Source organism: Alosa pseudoharengus, unplaced genomic scaffold (assembly GCF_046254945.1).
Source record: "Alosa pseudoharengus isolate Yale_2024_CS ecotype anadromous, Long Island Sound unplaced genomic scaffold, YU_APseudo_1.1 YU_APseudo_1.1_scf_10, whole genome shotgun sequence".
Lineage (NCBI taxonomy): Eukaryota > Metazoa > Chordata > Actinopteri > Clupeiformes > Clupeidae > Alosa > Alosa pseudoharengus.
In genome coordinates this window covers 8115001-8137274 of record NW_027468565.1, presented here as the reverse complement: position 1 = coordinate 8137274, position 22274 = coordinate 8115001, and the positions used below count along the sequence as shown (strand labels likewise).

At 47.8% G+C, this 22274-nt stretch overlaps 1 protein-coding gene across 4 annotated transcripts in view; it reads right to left on the bottom strand.

The window, feature by feature from the left end:
* scaper (S-phase cyclin A-associated protein in the ER) overlaps window positions 1-22274 on the bottom strand; it is a 104244-nt gene that overhangs the window by 54587 nt on the left and 27383 nt on the right. For 3 of the 4 annotated variants that reach the window (XR_012981675.1, XM_076262501.1, XM_076262508.1), the window contains exons 9-20: window positions 22216-22274; window positions 19645-19806; window positions 19292-19358; window positions 19042-19159; window positions 17378-17489; window positions 16560-16700; window positions 16003-16158; window positions 15255-15397; window positions 14291-14372; window positions 13746-13898; window positions 11433-11540; window positions 4388-4524 (exon numbers count right to left, since the gene is read on the bottom strand). The exon at window positions 22216-22274 is cut by the window's right edge and continues 406 nt beyond it. Coding sequence is in view for 3 of the 4 variants with exons in the window: in XM_076262501.1 (XP_076118616.1) it covers window positions 4388-4524; window positions 11433-11540; window positions 13746-13898; window positions 14291-14372; window positions 15255-15397; window positions 16003-16158; window positions 16560-16700; window positions 17378-17489; window positions 19042-19159; window positions 19292-19358; window positions 19645-19806; window positions 22216-22274 (1438 nt within the window). In the remaining variant the exon portion in view is untranslated. The remainder of the gene's footprint in view (window positions 1-4387; window positions 4525-11432; window positions 11541-13745; window positions 13899-14290; window positions 14373-15254; window positions 15398-16002; window positions 16159-16559; window positions 16701-17377; window positions 17490-19041; window positions 19160-19291; window positions 19359-19644; window positions 19807-22215) is intronic. The other variant, XM_076262506.1, reaches the window with a different exon arrangement.

Sequence of the window (22274 nt, the reverse complement as noted above, 5' to 3'; positions counted from 1 at the left end):
TGACAGATAGCAGAGGCATTGCTGACGACTAAATATTTCCACACATCCTCTAGATCCACTGGCACAACCCCCCAACCTCACCCAGGCAGGGACAGCATTGCTCCGTAGCGTGGCGTTATTTACCGCAACGTCCTCCCGCGCGGGTGGGGGTAGGGTGGGGGCGAGAGAGACGCGCATTAAGAACGCTGTCGGGTTTTTCGCGCCCGAGCCTGAACTGTACCTGGCCCCCTTCGTCATTCCGCGGCATTACAATATTCATCTCTGACAGGTTTACGCCGGCGCAGGTTAAACGGGGAGCAATTGCTGAGCAATTTATCATCCGTCCACGGCAGACCCTGTTAAGTGGGCCCGGGGGTTATAAATATTAGCAATCAGCAATAAGACGCTGAGGGGTGGGCTTGGGGTGGGGTGGGGAAGGGGGGGTTAAAAAGGGAAAAGCAGCAAAGCTACAATGCAGAACTAATAATCAATTCATCACCGCGACCTGCCCCACCATTCACCTCCACTTGTGTTGGACACGCAGGCCCCAACCAACTACCCAACTATAAAAATGTCAATGACTTAGATTGAATTAAAATATTTTTTTTTTTTAAAAAGGTAAAAGAATGAATAAACACAACAAGCATGTTCAGAGTATCCATGCTTAAAAGAAACCCCAAGAGGCCCTGTCTTTCCAATTCACCACGAGTGTTTTACCGAGCCCTACGACAAAGGTGACATACATATCTGTGAAAGGCCCTAAATCACCACGGGGACAATATGAGCACACGGATAAAGGACAAATAAATCTGCATCACACAGGACACCTGGTGTAGGGACCGAATGTGAACAAACCCATAAATTGCAGAGGGGTGCGGTGTGGCTTACTGGGAAAACACACAGAGGGATCTGGTGAGGTGAGTGGAGAAATTTGTTTGGGCTTACGGGTCCGTTGTGGGAGGCCGGGGCGCAGGGGTTGCGGTAGGGAGCCGTGGGGAGGTGAAGGCCAGGAGAGGTCGGGTTTCTGGCCGGGGTTAAGGGCAGCGAGACGTCACTGGATCGCCCGGCTCAGTGGGCATGAAACCCACTGTGGCCTAAACTAGGACTGTGTGTGCATCTATCTATGCATGCACATGTGTGTATACACACCAATGACTGTATATATAGTCATTGCTACACACACAAAGAGATGTTGGTCACATGACTTTTTTACCTTTTTTCACTTTCTCTCTCTCTCTCCCTCCTTCCCTCCCTCCCTCCAGCTCCTCCGCTCCTGGACCCTGCTGCCAGAGAGAGGCTGAAGTGGAATAAGTGTGGGCAGTGATCGGCCCTCTCCGCTTCTTAACAGCAGGGCCTTTGTGTGCCCAGCTCTCCGTCAGGGGTGGAGTTACACACTGCACACTTTGTTCCCATGCAGTAGGAGGGGGGGACGTTGGGGACGTCAGGGAGAGTGTGTGTGTGTGTGTGTGTGTGTGTGTGTGTGTGTGTGTGTGAGTGAGTAAGTGAGAGAGAGAGAGAGAGAGAGAGAGAGAGAAAGAGACACAAGACCTGCAACTAGCTCTGTCCAGCATCACACCCCTGCGTTTAAATATCTTTAATCCCCTCAATGACAGAATTTCAGGCGCGAGTCATATGTTAATTAAAAACACACATCTAGGATTCCTTTTTAAAAACACATGTGGATCTATCGCACATGTGAGCGTGTAAATCAGGGCGAAACGCGGAAATTGCACAGGCTTGTCCTCTGCTCGGCGTCCCAGGCTGGACGGCTGGGCTGGTGGCTTTAGGGGCGAACTGGGAGGCCGCTGAAACACTCGGTGCCATTTTCACCCCCCCCACCCCCTCCACACATCAGCCCGCTTCCACGTTGTTTTTTACAAACGCCATGCTGCGCTCCAATAAAACGCCTCGTTTCCCACCCAGCAGACCTGCCTGTGTCAGTGCAAGGGGAGGTGGAGCGCAGATAGAACGCTTATTTATGACCAGAGAGAGAGAGAGAGAGAGAGAGAGAGAGAGAGAGAGAGAGAGAGAGAGAGAGAGAGAAAAAGAGAGACAGAGACAGATACAGACAAACACAGTGAGAGTGTGAGAGAAAGAAAGAAAAGAGAGAGAAAGAGAAAGAGAGAGAGTGAGAAGGAGAGAGAGAGAGAGAGAGAGAGAGAGAGAGAGAGAAAAGAGAGACACAGAAACAGATACAGACAAACACAGAGAGAGTGTGCAAGTGGAGGGAAGGACAGGCAGAGAAGAGGTGGACAGAGAAAGCCATGAAGACTGAGACATGAACACATGTCGGCCCAAAGAAAGCACAACTAATGACCACAGAAAGATGAAATGAGGCCAGGAACGGATACTGTGAGTGCAAGAAACAGAAATAGATAGAAATAGATAGAAACAAGGAAAGAATCGATGGATTACAGGTTATTTTTAATGTACGTTTTAATGCTCTCATTTTGAGGCCTACCCCCTTGACTAAATATTAAGGATCATCCCACCAATTTCCCATCTTATTATTGCGGATTGTGGGAGCATCCCATTTCTATTTCAATGTATTGACCTCATCAAAGGCTTGGATTACAGTATACTCTAGAGTGAAAATAATCTACACTGATGCCAAGCTGTCAAATGATGGCCACATATACACTAATGAAGCTAATCATATTTAATACAACTGAATAAACCCGAATCTATGAGATAAGATCTGAGTACAGGAATTTCCTGTGTATTAGCCGCATTGTGTATAAACTGCAGGACTTTTTTATGCAAGTTAAAAATACAAAACCATATTAATACCATATTAACTGCCCCTGTGATTTAACCTCATAGCTGAAGAAATTTTGCAAAATCAATGTATAATCTTCGGCTAATAGTTGGGAAATTATGGTATAGGTCAAATAGATGGAACTCATTTTCTCTGTCTTTCTCTCTCCCTCTCACTCTTTCTTTCTTTCTTTTCTCTCTATCCCTTTCTTCTTCCTCCGCAGGTGGAACCACACAGACTACACAGCCGTGGGCTGCGCAATCACCACCATATCCTCCAACCTGACAGAAATGTCCCAGCATAGTGCTACTACACCACGTCTGATCATTAAAATTGACATGCAGGGCTCACACACAGAATATTCAGAATATTCCCTTCAAAAAGCCTGAAAAAGTGGCTATGGTAATGGGACAATGGAAGAGGACAGAGCAATGAAGTCAACTTCTGAGGCTAGACCACCTTCCTGACATGTCAGCAGCTACACAGTACTTCTGCTAATGACTACAAAGGGTCCAATCATGATACACCCCCCCCCCCCCAACCCTTCCCGTCCACACACACACACACACCTCCTTGGTTCCCAAAATGCCCCCATCCCATGTCTTCAGGCAGTCCCCCTCACAGGCAGGCGAGCAGGCACTGTTGTGGCAGGGCTACAAAATGGATTGAGCTCGGGTGCAGGGATGTGACACAGTGGCATGTTGCCTCCTATTTGTTGATTACTATTGATTTTCTTTGATACTTCATTTAAAAATCAATAGCGGCAGGGCAAGAAAAATAGGCATGGTTTACACATACTTTAACATACTATTGTACACTACGGGAGGCCTCACTTTTGGCAGCGCCATGGCAGCCAATTAGGGAAAAAGCTCTTAACAGGTGAACGCGGCGACTGTGTGTGTGCGCGCATGTCTGTCTGTGTGTGTGTGTGTGTGTGTGTGTGTAAAGGGGTGTGTGTGTGTGTGTGTGTGTGGGGGGGGGGGGGGGGGGTGAGGACGAAGAACCCCCCCGCCCCCCCCCTACCCATAACCCTCGTTCCCTCGCTCCCCGCCACCTCAGATCGATTCTCAGTTTTCCTCCCCAATCACAGAAAGTGGTCATAAATTAAGCTCATCAGTGTTATTCTGCCGACAGGCGAGATGCAGCCGGCGTCTGCTCTCCATCTCCCTGTCACTCATAAAGAGCCCGCGCCCTGAGCAGACATACTGTCCTTTATGCCTGCGAGAAGATGACACCGGGGGGGGTGGGGTGGGGTGGGGTGGGGGCAGAGAGAGAAACAGAGAGAGAGAGAGCGAAAGACAGAGAGAAGTGGGATGAAGGATGAGAAAACAAAACAACTTGGAGAGAGAGAGAGAGAGAGAGAGAGAGAGCGAAAGACAGAGAGAAGTGGGATGAAGGATGAGAAAACAAAACAACTTGGAGAGAGAGAGAGAGAGAGAGAGAGAGAGAGAGAGAGAGGCGAGAGCAGAGCAGCATGAAGAGAGATGGGGCAGAGTGCCAGAACAAAAAAAATAGAGGGAAAGAATTATGAAAAGTGTGTTCACATAAGTCTGTGAGAGAGACAGAAGGGGAAAAAAGTGAGTGATACTGACAGGGGGAGAGAGAGAGAGAGAGAGGGGGGTGAGTGAGTGTGAGAGTGTTGCAAGTCACCTGGAGTTCATGCGTGCGCGGAGCTTCTTGGCCTTCTTGCGAGCGCGCTGCCTCTCCTCGCCATTCTTGGCGTTCTCGGGCGGCACTGAGCTGTCCGTCACGATGTCTACGATGTACTTCTTTAAGGAGAGGTGCTCCTGTCACACACACACACACACACACACACACACACACACACACACACACACACACACACACACACACACACACACACACACACAGACACACACACAGACACACACACACACACACACACACACACACACACAAGAAACAACAAGCCACATTTCATCTTCAGTAAAACAATAGGCGCCAAACAGTGGTATGAAAAATGTAACCACGTCCAGCCTTTTGTGCTCTGGGTGACTAATGAGCAGGGTGAAGAATGTACAGGTGACAGGTGAGTGGAGAAATGCATTGTGGGAATGACAGCTCGACAGGCTGAATGAATGAGGTGGCACAATGACAATGACTGCCAAGATCAATATGGCGATTCGTAATGACAAATCTCAAAACATGGCACAAGAGCCTGACAAGATTCCTCTTAGTTGAAAAAGAGCTTCGAAGTAATCCCAACTGTGCCAACTATTCTTCCTTCATGATATGAAAAAAAAAATAAATCCCTACACAATACGGCATAGAAAGACTGTTTTGCCAATTTTTCCAGCAACAAAGGCTACAAAGACTGGCAACTCAGCAGACACACACACACAGGCATCCTTATCACTATGTGGAGACTCTCCGGGCCAGAGTGTGCGGCCATGCTGCAGGACCTGAGCACTTATCCTGCAGGTGTGAGATTCAGGACAGCCAGTAGGTGACCTGTCCACCTACCACTATTGTGGCCTGTAATTACCTGGGCTTCTACAGCTCTTAGCGTGCGCGCACACACACACACACGCACGCACACACACACACGCGCACACACACACACACACACACACACACACACACACACACAATTCAAAGCACAGGGCAGGGGGTTTACCCTCATCCCTCCAGCATGCCTCATGCTTCTTTGATGACGCTGATATTTCCACATACAGGGAGAACGAAAGAAGAAGGAAGAAAGAGAAGGAGAATGAAAGAAAATGCAAAAGAGGGGCCAAAATGCAAGGGAGATGGAATGAGAGCATGAGAGACAGAAAGAGAGAGAGAGAGAGAGAGAGAGAGAGAGAGGGAGGGAGAAAGAGACGGATGTAACTCGATTTAAACGACATGATGCATGTGCCAGAAACCAATTATCCAATTAGCCTGTCATCCGGCACCTCTGCGGATGGCAGAGCCGGGGAGATAAGAGTTTCCATTCAGGAGGGGACGGGAGGGAGAGGGAGGCCAGAGAGGCCGCTTGGGGAGGGGGCAGTGGGTGGGTGGTTGGCTGGCTGGCTGGCCTTGGCCTGGGGGTGGGGATAGGGATGGGGCAGGGGATGGCAGAGGGGTGCCTGCCTCTCCCCCTGGTCATCAGCCCTGGCCCAGCACCTGCCAGCTCAATGGGGGCTTTCAAGAGTTCAGCAGCCAGCCACACTCTGAAAGACAAGCAGCAGCGGAGGCCCCTCAACCTCCACCAGACCGTGGGTGGAAGGGTTCTCACACACACACACACACACACACACACACACACACACACACACACACACACACACACACACACACACACACACACACACACACACACACACACATAACAGAACACCATAATTGTTACTTTATGGTACAGACTTTGTCTTAGTCATTCTAAAGCTCATACTGAATTGAATATTTTTACTACTACATCACTGAAGGACAATTACGAAGGGGATTGAATTGAAACTAAGTATCTGATCTTGATTTGGGGAAAAATATGTAGATAAACATATGTCTTTTCCGAAATTAATTAAAAGTGTAATTAATGTATATGGAAGGCTATATTAAACAAATGTCTGGAGCAGTCGGCTCTGAGGATAACTAGACTGACTTTGATGGCTTCCAGCTCTGCTGGGGGTTATCAGCTTTCCTTGGTTTAGGAAAGGCACAGGTTTTAACATCACAATGCAGTTTTAATGACCTCACAGAGAAGGGGGCTTGTCACCTGTCCTTAATGAATTAGTTCACTGACACAAAGATTGCTGCCTGATAGCATTCCTCTGACATTGGTATATTTGGGGCCATATTGTGTTACCTGCTGAGGGATGAGTGTGCGTGTGTGCGTCTTGTGTGTGCAGTGTGTGTGTGAGCTATGTGCAGTGTGTGTGTGTGTGTGTGTGTGTGTGTGTGTGTGTGTGTGTGTGTGTGTGTGGAGACCCCTTTTCCCCCTGGGGACAGAGGAGTTGGGCCTTGCAGTCATAACCAGTGGGCCTCTCAGTGGAGTGGCATCTGCTGGGTAATCTCTGTGAAAGGCGATCTGCCTCTCCTCCCGCTGCTGTAATGGGATTGTTTCTGTAACACCTCACAGACACGGCCCATCTTGAGATGATATCTGGGGGGGGGGGGGGGGGGGGTTTCTGGGGACTACCCAATGAGGTTTGTGTGGAGACCAACACAGTGACCAAGCTTTAAAGTACTCACACACACACACACAAACACACACACACACACATTCATCAAGCAACATTTAGGACTTTTTATGACCGTATGACCATTATGAGTTCAATTTATAGAACAAGACCAACATGAAATATGAAAAAACTGCAGAAAATCGGACTCAGAATTACTTTAAAAGTAGTAGCGGACGTTTTATTGCAGTGTACTGATGCCCACATAGAAACAGCAATGAATGCCGCCAACACATTTCTCAAAAATAAATAAATAACAGGTGACAAAATGACAGGTGCCGCAAGAAGCGGTAAATGAACATATATATTTAATGCTTAACTCAATATAATTTAAGACAATGGGGCCTAATTTGATTAATGGGCAAAGGGCAAAGTCTTAAGCTAATTTAATAACTAGACAAAATGTATTTGCTAGTTTAACACCATGGGCAAGACATTGATGAATGCTCCCATATGCAACACGATAGCTGTAGATCATGCGCAAGAGCTTTGTTTGCTGACTTTGCACTTTGCACGACACACAAATTAGGGCCCCAAGTATGCAAAATCTTTGAAATTATTAAATTCTAGACTTTTTAAGACCCCGCGGAAACCCTATAATAAAGGAAACAGGCTGCTATGAACAAAACAATTCACCGCTGCATGGGATGTTGGATTTTTGTATCCACTCTGATGGGGGGGTGGGGGGCATCATCTGTGTCTTTAGTTTTCACCAAAACACATAGACACATGGCACCAAAAACATGACAGCTGCCCCACACATGCATCAAAGTCGCTGGATTAACATCTATTGTTGCCACTTAAAGCCAGGCCAACTGCCACGACATGAGTGAAGTGTGTTGGGCCACCATGACACCCTATGACAGACAGGTGTCTGCCGACACCTAAAAGACAATACATCTGTATAGCTGGGGGGTGGAACTGGAAAGGGAGAGAGGGAGGGAGGGAGGGGCGCTGGGTGGTAAGTGTGCTGATTGCTGTAGGATATGGACAGCAAGGTAAAATCAGAGAAAGAAAAGTCACCAGAGACAGAGAGAGAGCAGGTGAGAACAAACGATGGAGAGAAAAAAGGAATAAAAGAGGGAGCAAGAGGAAAAAAGGAAAGGAGGAGAAAGAGGGGAAAACTAGACCCCAAGGGCAGGACAGCCTGACAATAACGTCCGAACTGTTCTGCGAGGAAGTAACGGGACACTACCCAAAACATCATACCTCCTGTGCCTGTGCAGAAAAAAACAGGATCACCATGTCAAGAAGTGATATGTTCCCCCCCTCCGACCCTCCTGTCTTTTGTCCATCACAAAGGGAGGAGAGCAGAATGGTGTGAAAACAGACAGCTGTATGTCATACCAGAAGACACCATAAGGAATCAGGTGTCGAGCATACGTACATACACACACACACGCACACACACACACACAATACTTATGTTAGATTCTCTTACGATAGCCTTAATATTCCTTTTGTACCAGTCAATCTATACCGGATTATGTTACACACTGGTATCTTTCTGAAATATTTCCCACATGGCCATGCCCTATACATTTCCACCCTTTTTAAACATACTTTCATAGACAATGTATTTTACTTAAACCAATGTGACCGGCCATGCTGGGTCTTCCTATAATTCTACCGTGGCTTTTATAAGCACCTCATATCAAGCTGAAGAGTGCTTCATAGTGGAGAGATACGGCATGCCAACAGTCTGGCTGCAATCTCACAAAAAAAGCAAGCAAGTAAAAAAATAAACACCAGGGTGGAAGGCAAAGTAATGACACTTATCCCCTCAGATGTTTGTTTTTTTTACTTGTCAAAAAGTGGTTGTTGCTGTTATTTTTACATGGGTCTTGAGAAGAGGATGCTTTACACACAAGTGCCCCTTTGTCTTTTACTCAACTCTAAGTGAATCCTAAGAACCTAATGTGTACAACCAATCACGTGAGCTAAATATGGGAACCTGCATCAAACCTTTAATCCAAAACTGATCATGACCTTTTCAATACTTTAAAAGGCAGGGACTTCCAGCCTCATGAACATTCTGCCTTGACCTCAAACAGATGAACTTCTGTCCCTCCACTTAAGACTCCTGAAGTCTGTGTCTCTGAGATCTCTCAACCCCTAGTGTCCCCATGTCCACAACAGTGGCTCCTCTCAGAGACTCCGAAGTCTCAGAGGCTTGCGTCTCCCCCGCCAAGAAGAGAGGTCAGTGGTTGTTTTTTGGTGCGGAGGCAAGGGTGGACCGTAAATTAAAATCCCATACGTCGGGCGTCAGGAGGGTCACAGGTGCACCATACGTTACACTGTGGCTGAAAGGATGACACCCAATAAGCCTAAGTAGAGCGATGGCCATCCCCACCACGCACCCCCCCCAGCCCTGGCCAGCCACATCGATCCTTGTGCACTCTGTTGATAATCGCCTTATTTTCAATTTCGCCCGCCTCGGTCCTTAAAACGGTGGAATGTGTCTAAATACGAGGATGTGGGGGCCAAGGCGGCCCGCGCCTGGCTGAGAAACTATACCCTGACCTCTGCACGGTTCAGCCAGCCGGCTTCATTTTAATTAAAAATCTTTCACTCCAACAAGAGTTATGGAAGTCCCAACTGGAAAAGAGTTGGCGGTTGCATGAATGAAATACGGCGCAGCCAAAACCCAGCAAGGACATAAATATCAAGAAAAGCCTTCGCTACCGTGAGTCTATCTAAACAAAAGTCCTCGCTTCGCTGGCTGGCTCGCTACTCTTCCAGCGTGTGTGTGTGTGTGTGTGTGTGTGTGAAGCCAAGATCAGGTTGGCAGGGGACTGCATCCATTTTTGATTACTAGAACAGAGAGTAAAGATTTGTACAGTAGACGGCTCCCCACTTTCAATTTTCCATTTTTTCTACACTAGAATAGAGAAATGACCTTGGCAGGACATGATAAAAGTCTGATACATTCTGAAGATACTTTCTGAAGATATGAATATTAAAGATATATTCTATAGATAAATATGGATATTGAAATGTCCAGTTAGACTTGCAAACATAATGCTCCATTGTATCTATCCAAAATCATTGCACAACAAAGTCTTACAATGGACTCCACAGCTTCTCACTTATCAGTAAAAGCAAATTGCCATTCTTGGTGTAAATATTGCTCTACATACTGTAGAATCCACAGCGTTTTACAATTGTAGACATTTTTAAATCATTTTAAAAGGTGATGTTTCACCACTGACCATAGTGTGATTGTTGGTGCAAAGGTGACAGTGTGGCATTATAAAGTTGCCTTTGTCTTGTTTATTACTCTGACAGGTGGACAAATAGCTGCTGCCGTAGAGGCTAATGATTTAGAGTAGTGGTGTGTGTGTGTGTGTGTGTGTGTGTGTGTGTGTGTGTGTGTGTGTGTGTGTGTGTGTGTGTGTGTGTGTGTGTGTGTGTGTGTGTGCATTAAAAATGCCCCACTGATAAAGAGGTTACAGATGAAGGAGAGGCCAAGGCCAAAGGTGCAGCATATAGCACCAACAGTTGTCAGCTGCACAAAGGGGCCGGGCGGCCAAGGCAATCTCATATTGCTGCCGAGAAACTCCATCTTTAACGAGCTAACGCCGATTCATGCACAAGCTGGGGAGGTGGGGAGGTGGGGGGCTGGTGTTGGCGGGACACACACTCTCTCTGTCACGAAAGGGTTCCAGAGGGGTGATGTCACCATCCCCCCACCCCCACCCCCACGCTAGTGTCACTGAACTCTATTACTGTTTACATTTCCACACCCATTTATTTGTCCACAGGCAGGGGTGAGAAGCAGACACCGAGATAGAGAGCAGACAACGGGGAGCATCATCTCATGATGATTTGAAATGATTGGAGGAAGGTGGTGTGTGTGTGTGTGTGTGTGTGTGTGTGTGTGTGTGTGTGTGTGTGGGGGGGGGTATCTGATTAAATGAAATGACAGGAAAATGAAATGCAGAGGGAGGAGTGTGGCATGGATGAAAGGATAAAAAAAATAAAACTGTCACTCTTGTTTTTCAGACATGTCTTTTAGTGTGATCATCCATGTGCTGACATTTATAAGTGCTAAAGGCTGCACTTAAGAGCGGGTTGAGAGCGCTCTTCACAGATTACACCGCTGGTAAGCAGGTGCAGGATTGGCGGCATTAGGTGCAAAGCAGCCTAAGTGAATGTTTTGAATGTTTCTGGATCGTACACACTTAAGATGAAATGATGCTTGTCAGCAACCGAACGAATGTAAAAGTCCAATGATTGTGTACATATGAGAAATGAGTGGGAAGCTGGAGAGTGTAGGAGAGGAACATGGCGGTGTCTGTATGTTCTTCTCTGTTTCTGTGTATGTACACCACAGTGAATGTCATGAGAATGAGTCTACAAGTGCTTGAGGGTGTGCATTTAGGAGTGTGGGACGACAAGTATGTCTTTGTGTGTGTTTGTGTGTGTGTGTGTGTGTGTGTGTGTGTGTGTGTGTGTGTGTGTGTGTGTGTGTGTGTGTGTGTTGAAGGATAGCGGTGTTGGGAGATACTCACCACCTCCTCGTCGGACAGCTCTCGCCCCTGGATGCTGCTGCTCTCCCGCACTGCCTGCTGGTGCCCCTTGCCCTTGGTGTGGCTGAACAGGTGCACCTCGGACGTGATCTGGACAACACACACACACACACATACACACACACACAGGTCACGGCAGAGAAGACAAGAGGCGGACACAAAAGCACAGAAGCCAAGAGCCCCATGGGGACCTGCTGAAGGGAAACATATCAAAGCATGTCACACGGCAGCAGGATCAAGAGATTTCACCTCCGCACCATGAATGAAAACTCTTTCTATTGTGTGTACGGAGAGTCTCTCTTATAGTTTGTCATCACAAGGTAAAACTTTAAACAGGGAGTCCTGATTTTTTTCACAACATATCCCACCATGGTCTCCCATCCTAAAAATGACATGGCAACTTCATAAAGTTAAACAGAACCATCCAGCCTAGAAGCTTAGCATAAAATAGTATTTGACCCATGTTTTCATTGCATTTAATCATGATTTTTTTTTTTTTTGATTTTGTGCTTCTTACAAGCAAATAGAATCCAATGACAAGCTCAGAGAATCTCAATCTCAATGGCAACAGCACTCCTAAAAGTCCTCTACAGCGGTGGCGCTCGCCTCATGTTCGTGAAGCGAGCCATTTTCAAATGTTGACCTTCACAGTGTGCAGTGAGCCGTGCCTCCGGTTCAAAGAGCCACAGGATGGGGCATTGTCCTCCAAGGAGAGGGCCGGAGACTCAGGTGACAGGACATATGTTGAAAACCAGAGATGCTATTCAGTCGCTACGGCTCTGCTCACAGTTCACGAGACACCTCTGCCGCATAAAAGAGTCGGCACATGAAAGTGACAAGTGTGACAGTATCCATCACGACAGAGATGTTTATGAAGTGTGTGGGACAGTCCTAAGGTAACATGAACTAAACTGAACTCATTGAAGAAGTAATACAGTCTTTCTGATGCCATTGAACATGAAGCATCTGCAGTGAAAAGTCTGTGCTACTCATCTTAGAGGACATTTACGATTTACGGAAGGCTTGGGTTGTTCTCACGTCACAGGCACGTCCCTTTGACGGCCCAAACATACTAAAAGGCCACAAGCCGGCTGACATTAAAAGCTCAAGCAAGCAAGGGTTGCTGTCCTGTGTGGGTTTCTGCACACAAACACGGATGTGTGGAGAGAAGGGTGCATTGTTTTTTTTCCCCTGGACCCAAGCTTGGGTGGGGAGCAGCATGGCCTGCGCTTTAACGTGATTAAATAGAGTGCTTCCCACTGACCTAAAGATGATCGCTGGTGTCACTCACTGGCCAAGGTCATCTGACATTTCTAACAAGATTTCGTCCCTTCATGCCACCCCACCCCCACAACTCAACAGTGCACACACACACACGCACACAAGCATCACCATCAAGCCTCACTCATCTACCGCCCCCCCCCCCCCCACACACACCCTCCCAGCGGCCTTAATCAGATGACAGTCTGAAGCTCCAAGGTGTCTCACCCTCGTGGCAGTGAAAGCCGTGGCCAGTGCTGATAAATGGGACTAAAGATTTGTTGCCTGTCATTACAAAAAAAAAGAATGCAAGGGAGTAAATAAATAAATAAATAAACAAGAAGGGCATAATCATGGCCGGCTATAAATCTGGGCCTCGGGGTTCATGTTTAATGAATGCCGTTAAATCCTCATTTAAATGCATTCTCTTCTAAAAATCCTCTGAATCACCTTCCAGTCAGCATTTTTATGTGTGATTGCTGCCAAGCCACAGAGGGTGGAGAAAAACCAAGTGCTGGGCAGTGTGTGCCAGTCTGGAACGCCGGTGCCTACTGGATTCCGGTGACATCCGGCTATTTACAGTCCAAACAGTCAAAATATGACAAAATGGACTATGGAATGGAATACATTAAAAAGGAGTATTTCATCCATAGCTAGCGAGTAGGGAATCTGATATAGCATAACAGAGTTAAATGTTTTGTCCGTGTCGACCTCACACATCTGTGTAGTATGGCAGAGGACATTAGAAATGTGTTCAAATTCTTTGAACAGAGGTGAACATTTGCGGCGACCATAGTTTATTTGAACAGTTACATTTGAATGATTTGGTGTAAACATTCTAGCACTCCTGTATGTTCACGGCGAACTACCTGCCCTCTGACTGTTTGTGGCAAACTCAAGTCAAACAGAAAACTGTTTGCGCAAACGTTCACGAACATTGACCGATGTTTGCGAATTTAAACGCACCTCAGTTGTGTGTATTTAACGGGGCGACTGAGTGAGTGATTGAGTGAGCGAGCGAGTGCAGGTACACACCACAACGTTACACAGGGAGCACTGCTTCTTGCGCTCGTAGGGCGTGAGCTTGGGGGCATAGTCGGTGTTGGCGTGACGACCACTGCTGAGCTCAGCTGCCTTCTCCTTCCTCTGCTCGATCTGCTCCATGTGCCGACGACTACTCTCATCATGCTGGGGGGAGAGAGAGAGAGAGAGAGAGAGAGAGAGAGAGAGAGATAGAGAGAGAGAGAGAGAGAGAAAGAGAGGAAGAAAGAAAGAAATAAAGAAAGAGAGAGAGTGAGAGAGTGAGAGAGTGAGAGAGTGAGTGTGTGTGTGTGTGTGTGTATATATAGAAGCAAGGTGGAAGGACAAAACAATTAAAGCAACAAGGAAACAAATGAGGATAAGCAAAATGGAATAAAAAGCAGCAGACACAGGACAAGGATATTAATAAACGTGGTGTAATTGATGTCCGCAGTGGGATTGTTTTCATCAAGCAATTCATCTCCAGGTGTCACTGTGGTGGGACTGTGAGGTGCAGTGCAGTGCAGTGCAGTGCTGTGCTCCTGCTCATCTCCACTCACCTTCATCTGGATCTTCTTCTGCAGCTCCTCCATGGCCTCCTGCTGAGCTGCACTCAGAGCTGCCAGACGCTCTTCACGGTCTCTGGATGCACAACACACACACACACACACACACACACACACACACACACACTTGACTACCCTGTAAACTAGTAAATTGAGGAATAATCTACTGTGATAACAGTTTGGTTTCAAAATGTTTACAGGGAAAAAAATCAAACCTCTAGTCAAATTAATCAAACCTCTAGTCTTCTAATCTTCTCTATCAAGAATCCGGAGATAGACCCATACTTTATTATCTGTCAATTATCCTCCTCGGCCAGCAATTTTTCCCTGACGTCAGTAAAACACACCTCATTTCTCACTCCAACTCTCCATGGGTTTGTCTGCGCTCTGTACTCTACCCCCCTCCACCAACAACAATCCCATCAGCCTGTGTCCTTCCTCCCTTGTCTGCTGACACAGGCTCCAGTGGCCTGGCCAGAGAGCCAGCGAGCCCCGGTGGGGCGGGGGGTGTGTGTGTGGGGGTGGGGGGGTGGGGGGGGGGGGGTGGGGGGATGGGTGGGGGGGGGGGGGGGTGTGTGGGGGTGGGGGGGTGGGTGCTGGCCGAGATGGGAGCGGAGATGCAGAGGTAGAGGGAGAGGGAGAGACTGACTGACTGAGGGAGGGAGAACATGAACTGAAGTAAGGTGAGGTGAGGTGCAATGGGCTTGGGATTGAATCAGGAAAAGTTAGCTTAAGGCCCAAGACGCTGCTGCTGCTGAAGGAGGGGGAGGAGGAGGATGTGTGAGTGTACTTGTGTGGCTGACATGTTACAGGACAGTGTACAGTACAAAACGACTATAGAAGCCAAACCAATGTGAGCTGTTTTCGTGCACACCTAAGGATGCTCCCAGTCCTCTCTAGTATGAGACTGACATGTAGTGTGTGTGTGTGTGTGTGTGTGTGTGTGTGTGTGACTGACCTTGCTCTCTCTCTTGCAGCGTCCTCTCTGGCCTTCTCCTTCTCCTGACGTTGTTGCTCGATCCGCGCCTCCTGCTCACGCCTCCTCACCAGCAGCTCCTCCAGACGGGCCTGCCGCTCTGCCTCCAAAGCTCTCTTACGCTCCTGAGACACACACACACACACACACACACACACACACACGGGCATGAGACACACTCGCTTTACACTTCCATCCAAAATCCCACTACGTGTGAGAATGCGGAGTATATATCAATAAAAGCAGATGTGCAAAAATACTCAAATGAAAATAAATTCAAAAGGTACAAAAACATAGTATAATGTATATGCAGACCCATAGACACACCTATGCCCACACCACACTTGAATATGCTGCGTACTAGGGGTTTCACAGCTACTGATACTTACTAGTTGACAAGATGTTCATAATAGTTATCGACTAGTTATTATGTACAGTGTTGGTGCGAACATTACTGGTAGTGCTCCCTTTGACAGCGAGTGTTTCATCTTTAGATGGTAATCCATAGCAGGCATATTCTTACTGTTCTTATGAAGTACTTCCATTCATAATAATGTCTAACCCATTCAGCCATTATCCACTTTGTCCAGAACTAGTTCACTGACGATTTTAACAGTCGACTGGTCGAGTCTTTGACCGGGCGATGAAACCCCTAGTGTGTACCTTGAATTTCCCCTTGGGGGGGATCAATAAAGTATTTATCGATCTATCTAGCGATCTATCTACGTACCTGCACGGCCTCGTCGCGGGCCTGCTTCTCCTCCTGCCGCCGCTGGCGCTCTTCCTGGAGCTCGTTGAGCCGCTGCTCGTACTCGTTCAGCTTGGCCAGCACGTCGTGCCGCTTGTTCTGGGCCTCCAGCGTGTTGATGAAGGCAATCTCATTCACCTGCACAGCGAGCCATGGAGCTCTTACAACAAACCTTTCACAAACAACTGTACATTCAGGCTGCATGAGATTTTTTGTGACTTGTTACTTATTCCCTTTTAATTTAGAGGACATGTCAAACTTGAGAGAGTATTGAGAGTAGTCTTGTCCCAGGTGATTAAAGTACTTGACATTTAACAGCTCAGGACACCAGTTGTCCCAGAGCTAGCCTAGATGTAAAGGTGAAAGGGATGAGACAACCGCTCATCCCATAACTATTTCTTCTTCCAACCCAGGTCCCAATGGGAACTTGGCTCTGACTGTGGTACAGCAACCGCTTGCACCCCAGTGCCCCCCACACATAACTGTCTCTTAGACAATGTGCTGCAGCATCTCGACTTGTCTGAACCCCTCAGCCCTACCTTGGCCTCCTCCTCCTGGGCCTTCTTCACAATGGCCTGCAGCTGCAGCTCACGCTTGAACTCTGCATGGAGCAGCTTCTCCTCCATCATCTTCCTCCGCTGGTCCAGCAACTCCTCCTTCCACTTCCTCACCTCCTTCTCCTGAGAGAGAGAGAGAGAGAGAGAGAGAGAGAGAGAGAGAGAGAGAGAGAGAGAGAGAGAGAGAGAGAGAGAGAGAGAAAGACAGAGGGGGGGGGGGATGAGGACGAGGATGAGGAGACAGAAGAGGAGTAGAAGAAGACAGAAGTACAATGAGAATTGGAGAGTTACAGTAGATAAAGGAAAACACTGACCTGGTGTAAAATGTTTGTGCTCAAGATGAATCTTAACATTGACCAACCCATCATCCCTCTGACAACAAAAATAGGGATCAATATGTGCAGAATGTGTATTGCTCCTCTGTGTATTTACATGTTTAATGAAGTGGGTTTTGAATGAACTTGAGAGCCTGGAGAAGAGAACCAAGCCCTGGGTGGAGTTAGGGAGCTGGAGACACCAGCTCCCCAGCCATATCAGGTATAGGCTAGGAAAAGGGTTTTCAAGGCTTTATTGATCTTACATCAAATTATGATTTCACTGTTTCACTGTCAGAGTCCTCAGGTTGCTTTCTTAGTCAGAATGGGAATGGGGTCCCTGGATCACAATCAGTTAAAAAAATCCCTGAGTTAGGGACAAGATTGGTTCTAAAGTAAGGCTTTCTCTCGACTGGACCTGATATGGGGGTGATGTGAAGGGGTGAAAAGAGTGTGTTTGCATGTCTCATTGGGCTCTCTGCTCACCCTTTCCAGAAGCTTCTGCAGCTTGTGGGTCTTCTCCTCTCGTAGTTTGTCCCGAAGCTGCTGGGCTTTCAGCTGTTTCTCCTCATGCTTCTTCTTGGACTCGGCAATAGTCCTACGGGACAAAAAAAAAGCTTTAAGGTAAAGTACATAGGGAATGTCAGTTGATATTTCAGTCCAACAGCCAATCAAATACACCCCTCCCTTCCATGCTGTATGATGCTGCAAAAAATGAGAAACCTTGAACCTTCATTCCATCAATCTAATCCAATGCTTGGGAAAAAATTGACTGAATTCTACCAGAAGTGAGATCCAGGGATCTATCCAGGAGAGCTTACAGTGAAGAACAGCCTCAGGGGACAAAAATGAACTAACCTTGGCATCAAATCACTATGGCTTATACTGATATCACTATACTGTCTTAACTACTGTCTAATTGTGCCCTGCCAGGGGACTGTAGATGTAAATTAGCCTAAGGTAATAAGTCTGTTACAATGCATGAAATGGTAACATCTACTGTATGTGGCATTAGTGGAGAGACCACAGATAAAAGCGGTCTTCCGTCCTCCCACCCAGTAGCCTCCTGCAGTACTGTCCTCGCGCGCATCGAGTTTCCTCTCCGCCTCCGCCACATGTCACAGACGCTTAGCTCACAGCCCACAGGAAAGAAGGCCCTGTCAGAATCTCCCCTCGCCTCAGAATCTCATCTCACGGTCATCTGACCGTACAGATCCCCTAAAAGACAGCGGCAAAAAGATAGCTCCGCGGCAGGCCCGGCTTTGATCTGACCATGACTCCACATGGATGAGGCCCAGATCTGGCCCTGATCTGGCACGAATCCGGTAGATATTTGCCAGACTCAGCTGTTATCTGATGAGAGACCAGCTCGACGGAGCTAGCAAGAATGCGGCGGTGACATCTGCTTAATACTATTTAGGGAAGAGCATTTTTCCCAAAAGATAAAGCTGAAGGGATATGATGGACGACGTGAGTCAGGCCTCTGCACTGTAACCCAACAGGTGTTGAGAGAGAGAGAGAGAGAGAGAGAAGTGAGTCTTTGAGTGTGAGAGAGAGCAAGAGAGAGAGAGGGAGGGAGCGAGGGAGAGAGAGAGAGAGAGAGAGAGAGAGAGAGAGAGCAATAGAGAGAGAGGGAGAGAGAGAGAGAGGGAGAGAAGGCCAAGGAGATATAAATAGGAGAGGAGGGTCTCGTTGCCCTGAAGATTACTGAGGTTGCAGTGTGATGAATGGCTGGAGGGAGTGGGTCTGTGTATTTGTGTATGCCAGTAGGTCTGTGTGTGTGTGAGGATGAGATATGTCTATGTGTGAGTGTGTATCTATGTGTGTGTGTGTGTGTGTGTGTGTGTGTGTGTGTGTGTGTGTGTGTGTGTGTGTGTGTGTGTGTGATGTGTCTGCATGTGCATGGAAGCAAGATACTGTGTCAGTGAGAGTGAGATAAATGTGGCCTGTGTGTGTGTGTGTGTGTGTGTGTGTGTGTGTGTGTGTGTGTGTGTGTACATGGAGTGATCCTTGTGTAAGACTGAATGCATGTGCATGCAAATGTGTATGCACGTTTGTGTGTATATCAGCACCTAGTGAGACCTAGTGTGTGTGTGCATGTCTCTGTGTGTATGTCCATGTGTGTGCGTGTGTGTGTGTGTGAATTAGACCTTTTGCGTGAGGGCGAAGACAGCTTCTCGTGCATGTGAATGCCATGGCCTGGGGGTCGGGCCGGCTCCTCCTCCACCATGTCTCCCCACGACGTGCTCTGCCTCCAGGCTTCCCGCGCTAAACACACACACACACACACACACACACACACACACACACACACACACAGGGAGCCAGAGAGTAAGATGAGCATTCCAAGACACACACACACACACAGTCAGGAAATGATAAAACACAAAACAGCTGTACCATCGTAGTCAGCCAGCATGTCGCTCCAGTCCAGGTTGAGTCCACAGCCTCCGCAGCCAATGCCGGCCTGAACAAACACAAGAGCAGCGCTCAGCTCAGCTCCCTCACTTCCATTTAGCTATGGGCTGATGGGCCCAGGGTGGCAGGACATTACTGCAGCTCAGCGCAGCCCATACAGCTGCCACTGTGCAGCATCAGAAGTACAAACTCTTGTGGGAAGTCAAATTTTACATTTGCGAATTCTAACGGCAGTACATAGACAGAAGGCCTAAGGGGTCTTCACATCTCCAGTGAATATTGTGAAAATAACTGTAAGAATGACGCAGTGAAAACGCGATGCTTGTTGGACGTACGGAGAAGTCGTTGTCCGTCTCCAGCTCGCTGTTCTCGGCCTGGATCTCCCGCGTGAGCTGCTCCTCCTCGGCGATGGCGCTGGCGATGGCCTCCTCGTTGGCCTTCTCCAGCCGGTCGGCCAGCTCCTCCTTCTTGGCCAGGACCTCGGCCATGGACTGCGGCTGTGGACAACCCACCCAAAGGACTTATGTCAGTCAATTGGTCACTGATGCCCTGCTGGCTGCCAGCTCAGGGGTCACAGGTCAGAGGTCAAGGCCCATGGCTAATTTTGTGGGTTTAGCTAAGATCTTCTGGATATGAGCTGAGTCGGGAACTGATCTGGATCCCTAAGGATAACTAGTTCCTAGCATATGCAAAATTCAGCAGGAGTGTTGAGTTGGTTGCACTGTTAGCAAACTTGTTGACAAACAACCACAAAAACTTGAACAAATGAAAATACAAAACAGCATGCCACCAGTACAGAGCAAAAACTCACAACAAGCACAGGGCAACCAAACTCCTCACTTCTCCCAAATTCACCACTCAATCACTATGCTTTCCAATTAAATTTTTCAACTGAAGCCTTAATCCATTTAGATCAGTGTATTTTCAAATCCCATGCATGTGATCTAGTGACCCTAATATCTTTGCACATGTGCTAACCTGGTCTCTCTTACCAGTTTGGCTGAAGGTTAAAGCCATGACCATGAATGCAAAACTACATTAAATGGGTGAATTTGAATAAAACCATAGCAAACGCATAGCACAAACTGCATACATTACACACAGCACACCACCAATGCCAGCAAGAGCCATGTGTGTGAAGGCAGCGATGGCGGCATACCCAGCAGCCATGCATTTCACACACTCGTTCATTATGAGGATGAGGAGGAGATGATGCCAGGCCGAAGGCCCCGCCACACACCTCACTGACCTCGGCGCGGACACGCCGGTACGGTCAGGTGCGGCCCCTCATACCTCAGGTCAGGGACAAAGCTTGCGCAAGTCCTGAAATAAAACAGCCCTCACTGGTCAGCTACTTTTGAGGGCAGTTCTGTGTACGCTAAGGTGACGTCAGAGGAGTACGTGTGCTGACTAAAGTGAAGAACAAAAGGCGGCAACGTACCAAAACTACATTTCACCATTATATATTATATACAGTGTTCAGGTGGCAGCATTTTACTATTCAACACAAGTGGCTACTGGACAGTGGGTCAGCAACTGGAGAAGCAGTGAGTGGGATGTGTGTAGTGCAGTGTGTAGCTTTAGAGCAGCTGTGTGTGTGCGTGTGTGTGAGTTCATGCCTGTGCGTGCGTGTTTGTGTGTGTGTGTGTGTGTGTGTGTGTGTGTGTTTGTATGGAGATCAGGTCACTAACTTGCTTTCTGGTTTCTACTGCTTACTCTACATGCTGCTTTTCTTTACAGCTAAATGAGTCTAATGAGACAGAGGTTTCTCTCAACACTAGGAGCCTGCACTGGAGTCTAAACACCCCGAGTCTTATCGCAGTCACCCAACGAGGTGTCTGCCACCACCCCCTACCCCCCCCCCCCCTCTCCCTCCCTCTCGCTTAGAGGAACAGGTCTGTTTGATGTGAGCCAAGACAGCCAGGCCCCCCAACATCCTCACCCCAACTCTAACCCCCCTAAGACCATTCAAAACGAATCCATCTCTATATTTAAAGACATAACTCCTAAACGTGGTCTACGGTGCCATCAGGAGATCTATGACAGAGGCCAAGTGAGAAGTGGTGTGTGTGTCTACATGTGTGTGTGTGTGTGAGAGAAAGAAAGACTGTGTGTGTGTGTGTGTGTGTGTGTGTGTGTGTGTGTGTGTGTGTGTGTGTGCAGAGGGTGTTTGACCTTCATTAACCCCTAGCATGCTGGCTCTGGTAGCTCCGGCTCCCTGACATGACAGAGATGGAAGTGTGTGTGAAAAATGAATCCCTCGCCGTGCTGCTAAGTAGCCCATGGACAACTGGCCTGGTCATTTCTAACACACATTGGCCATGTGAGAGCGGACGTGCCATCTCAAAATGAGCCCACAGGCTCCTCAGCTCTACAAATATGGCCACAAATACTGTATTGTGGAGAGACTGTCGCAACTGAAAAAAGCTGTAGAGAGCTGTAAAATACACCAATAAGACGACTGCTACTTAATACATCTTTAGGACAGTGAAAAAGCCTGGCCCCTGATCATGTACTGTACGTACATCACTACATAACCGAACATTCCCCTGAACCAATCTGTGGGAGGGATACTGTGTGAAAGTAGCCCCTCAGATGTTGACCATGTCCATGCTGTATCCACAAATCTACTATCAAACTGGCTTGGGTCTGGTGAGTTGTAATATGTGTGAGCATGTGTGTATTCGTGTGTGTGTGTGTGTGTGAGGGGGGGGAATAATCGTTATGTCTGTACAGGGGAACCCGTAATGGCTGGGGAGTTTGTGTGAGATTGGGTTTGTTTAGACGGGGCAGTGGTTTGGTTTGCAGTCGTGTAGGGCAGTGTTGCGGGTGGTGGTGGTGATGGTGGGGGAGGTGGCTGGGGTTGTGGGGTGGGGGCTGTGGACCCCGCGTCTCTCAGCACTCACGGTGGAAAGCTCTGTGGGGTCCAGCACACTCTCCAGTTTCAACACCGCCAAGGGAGTCT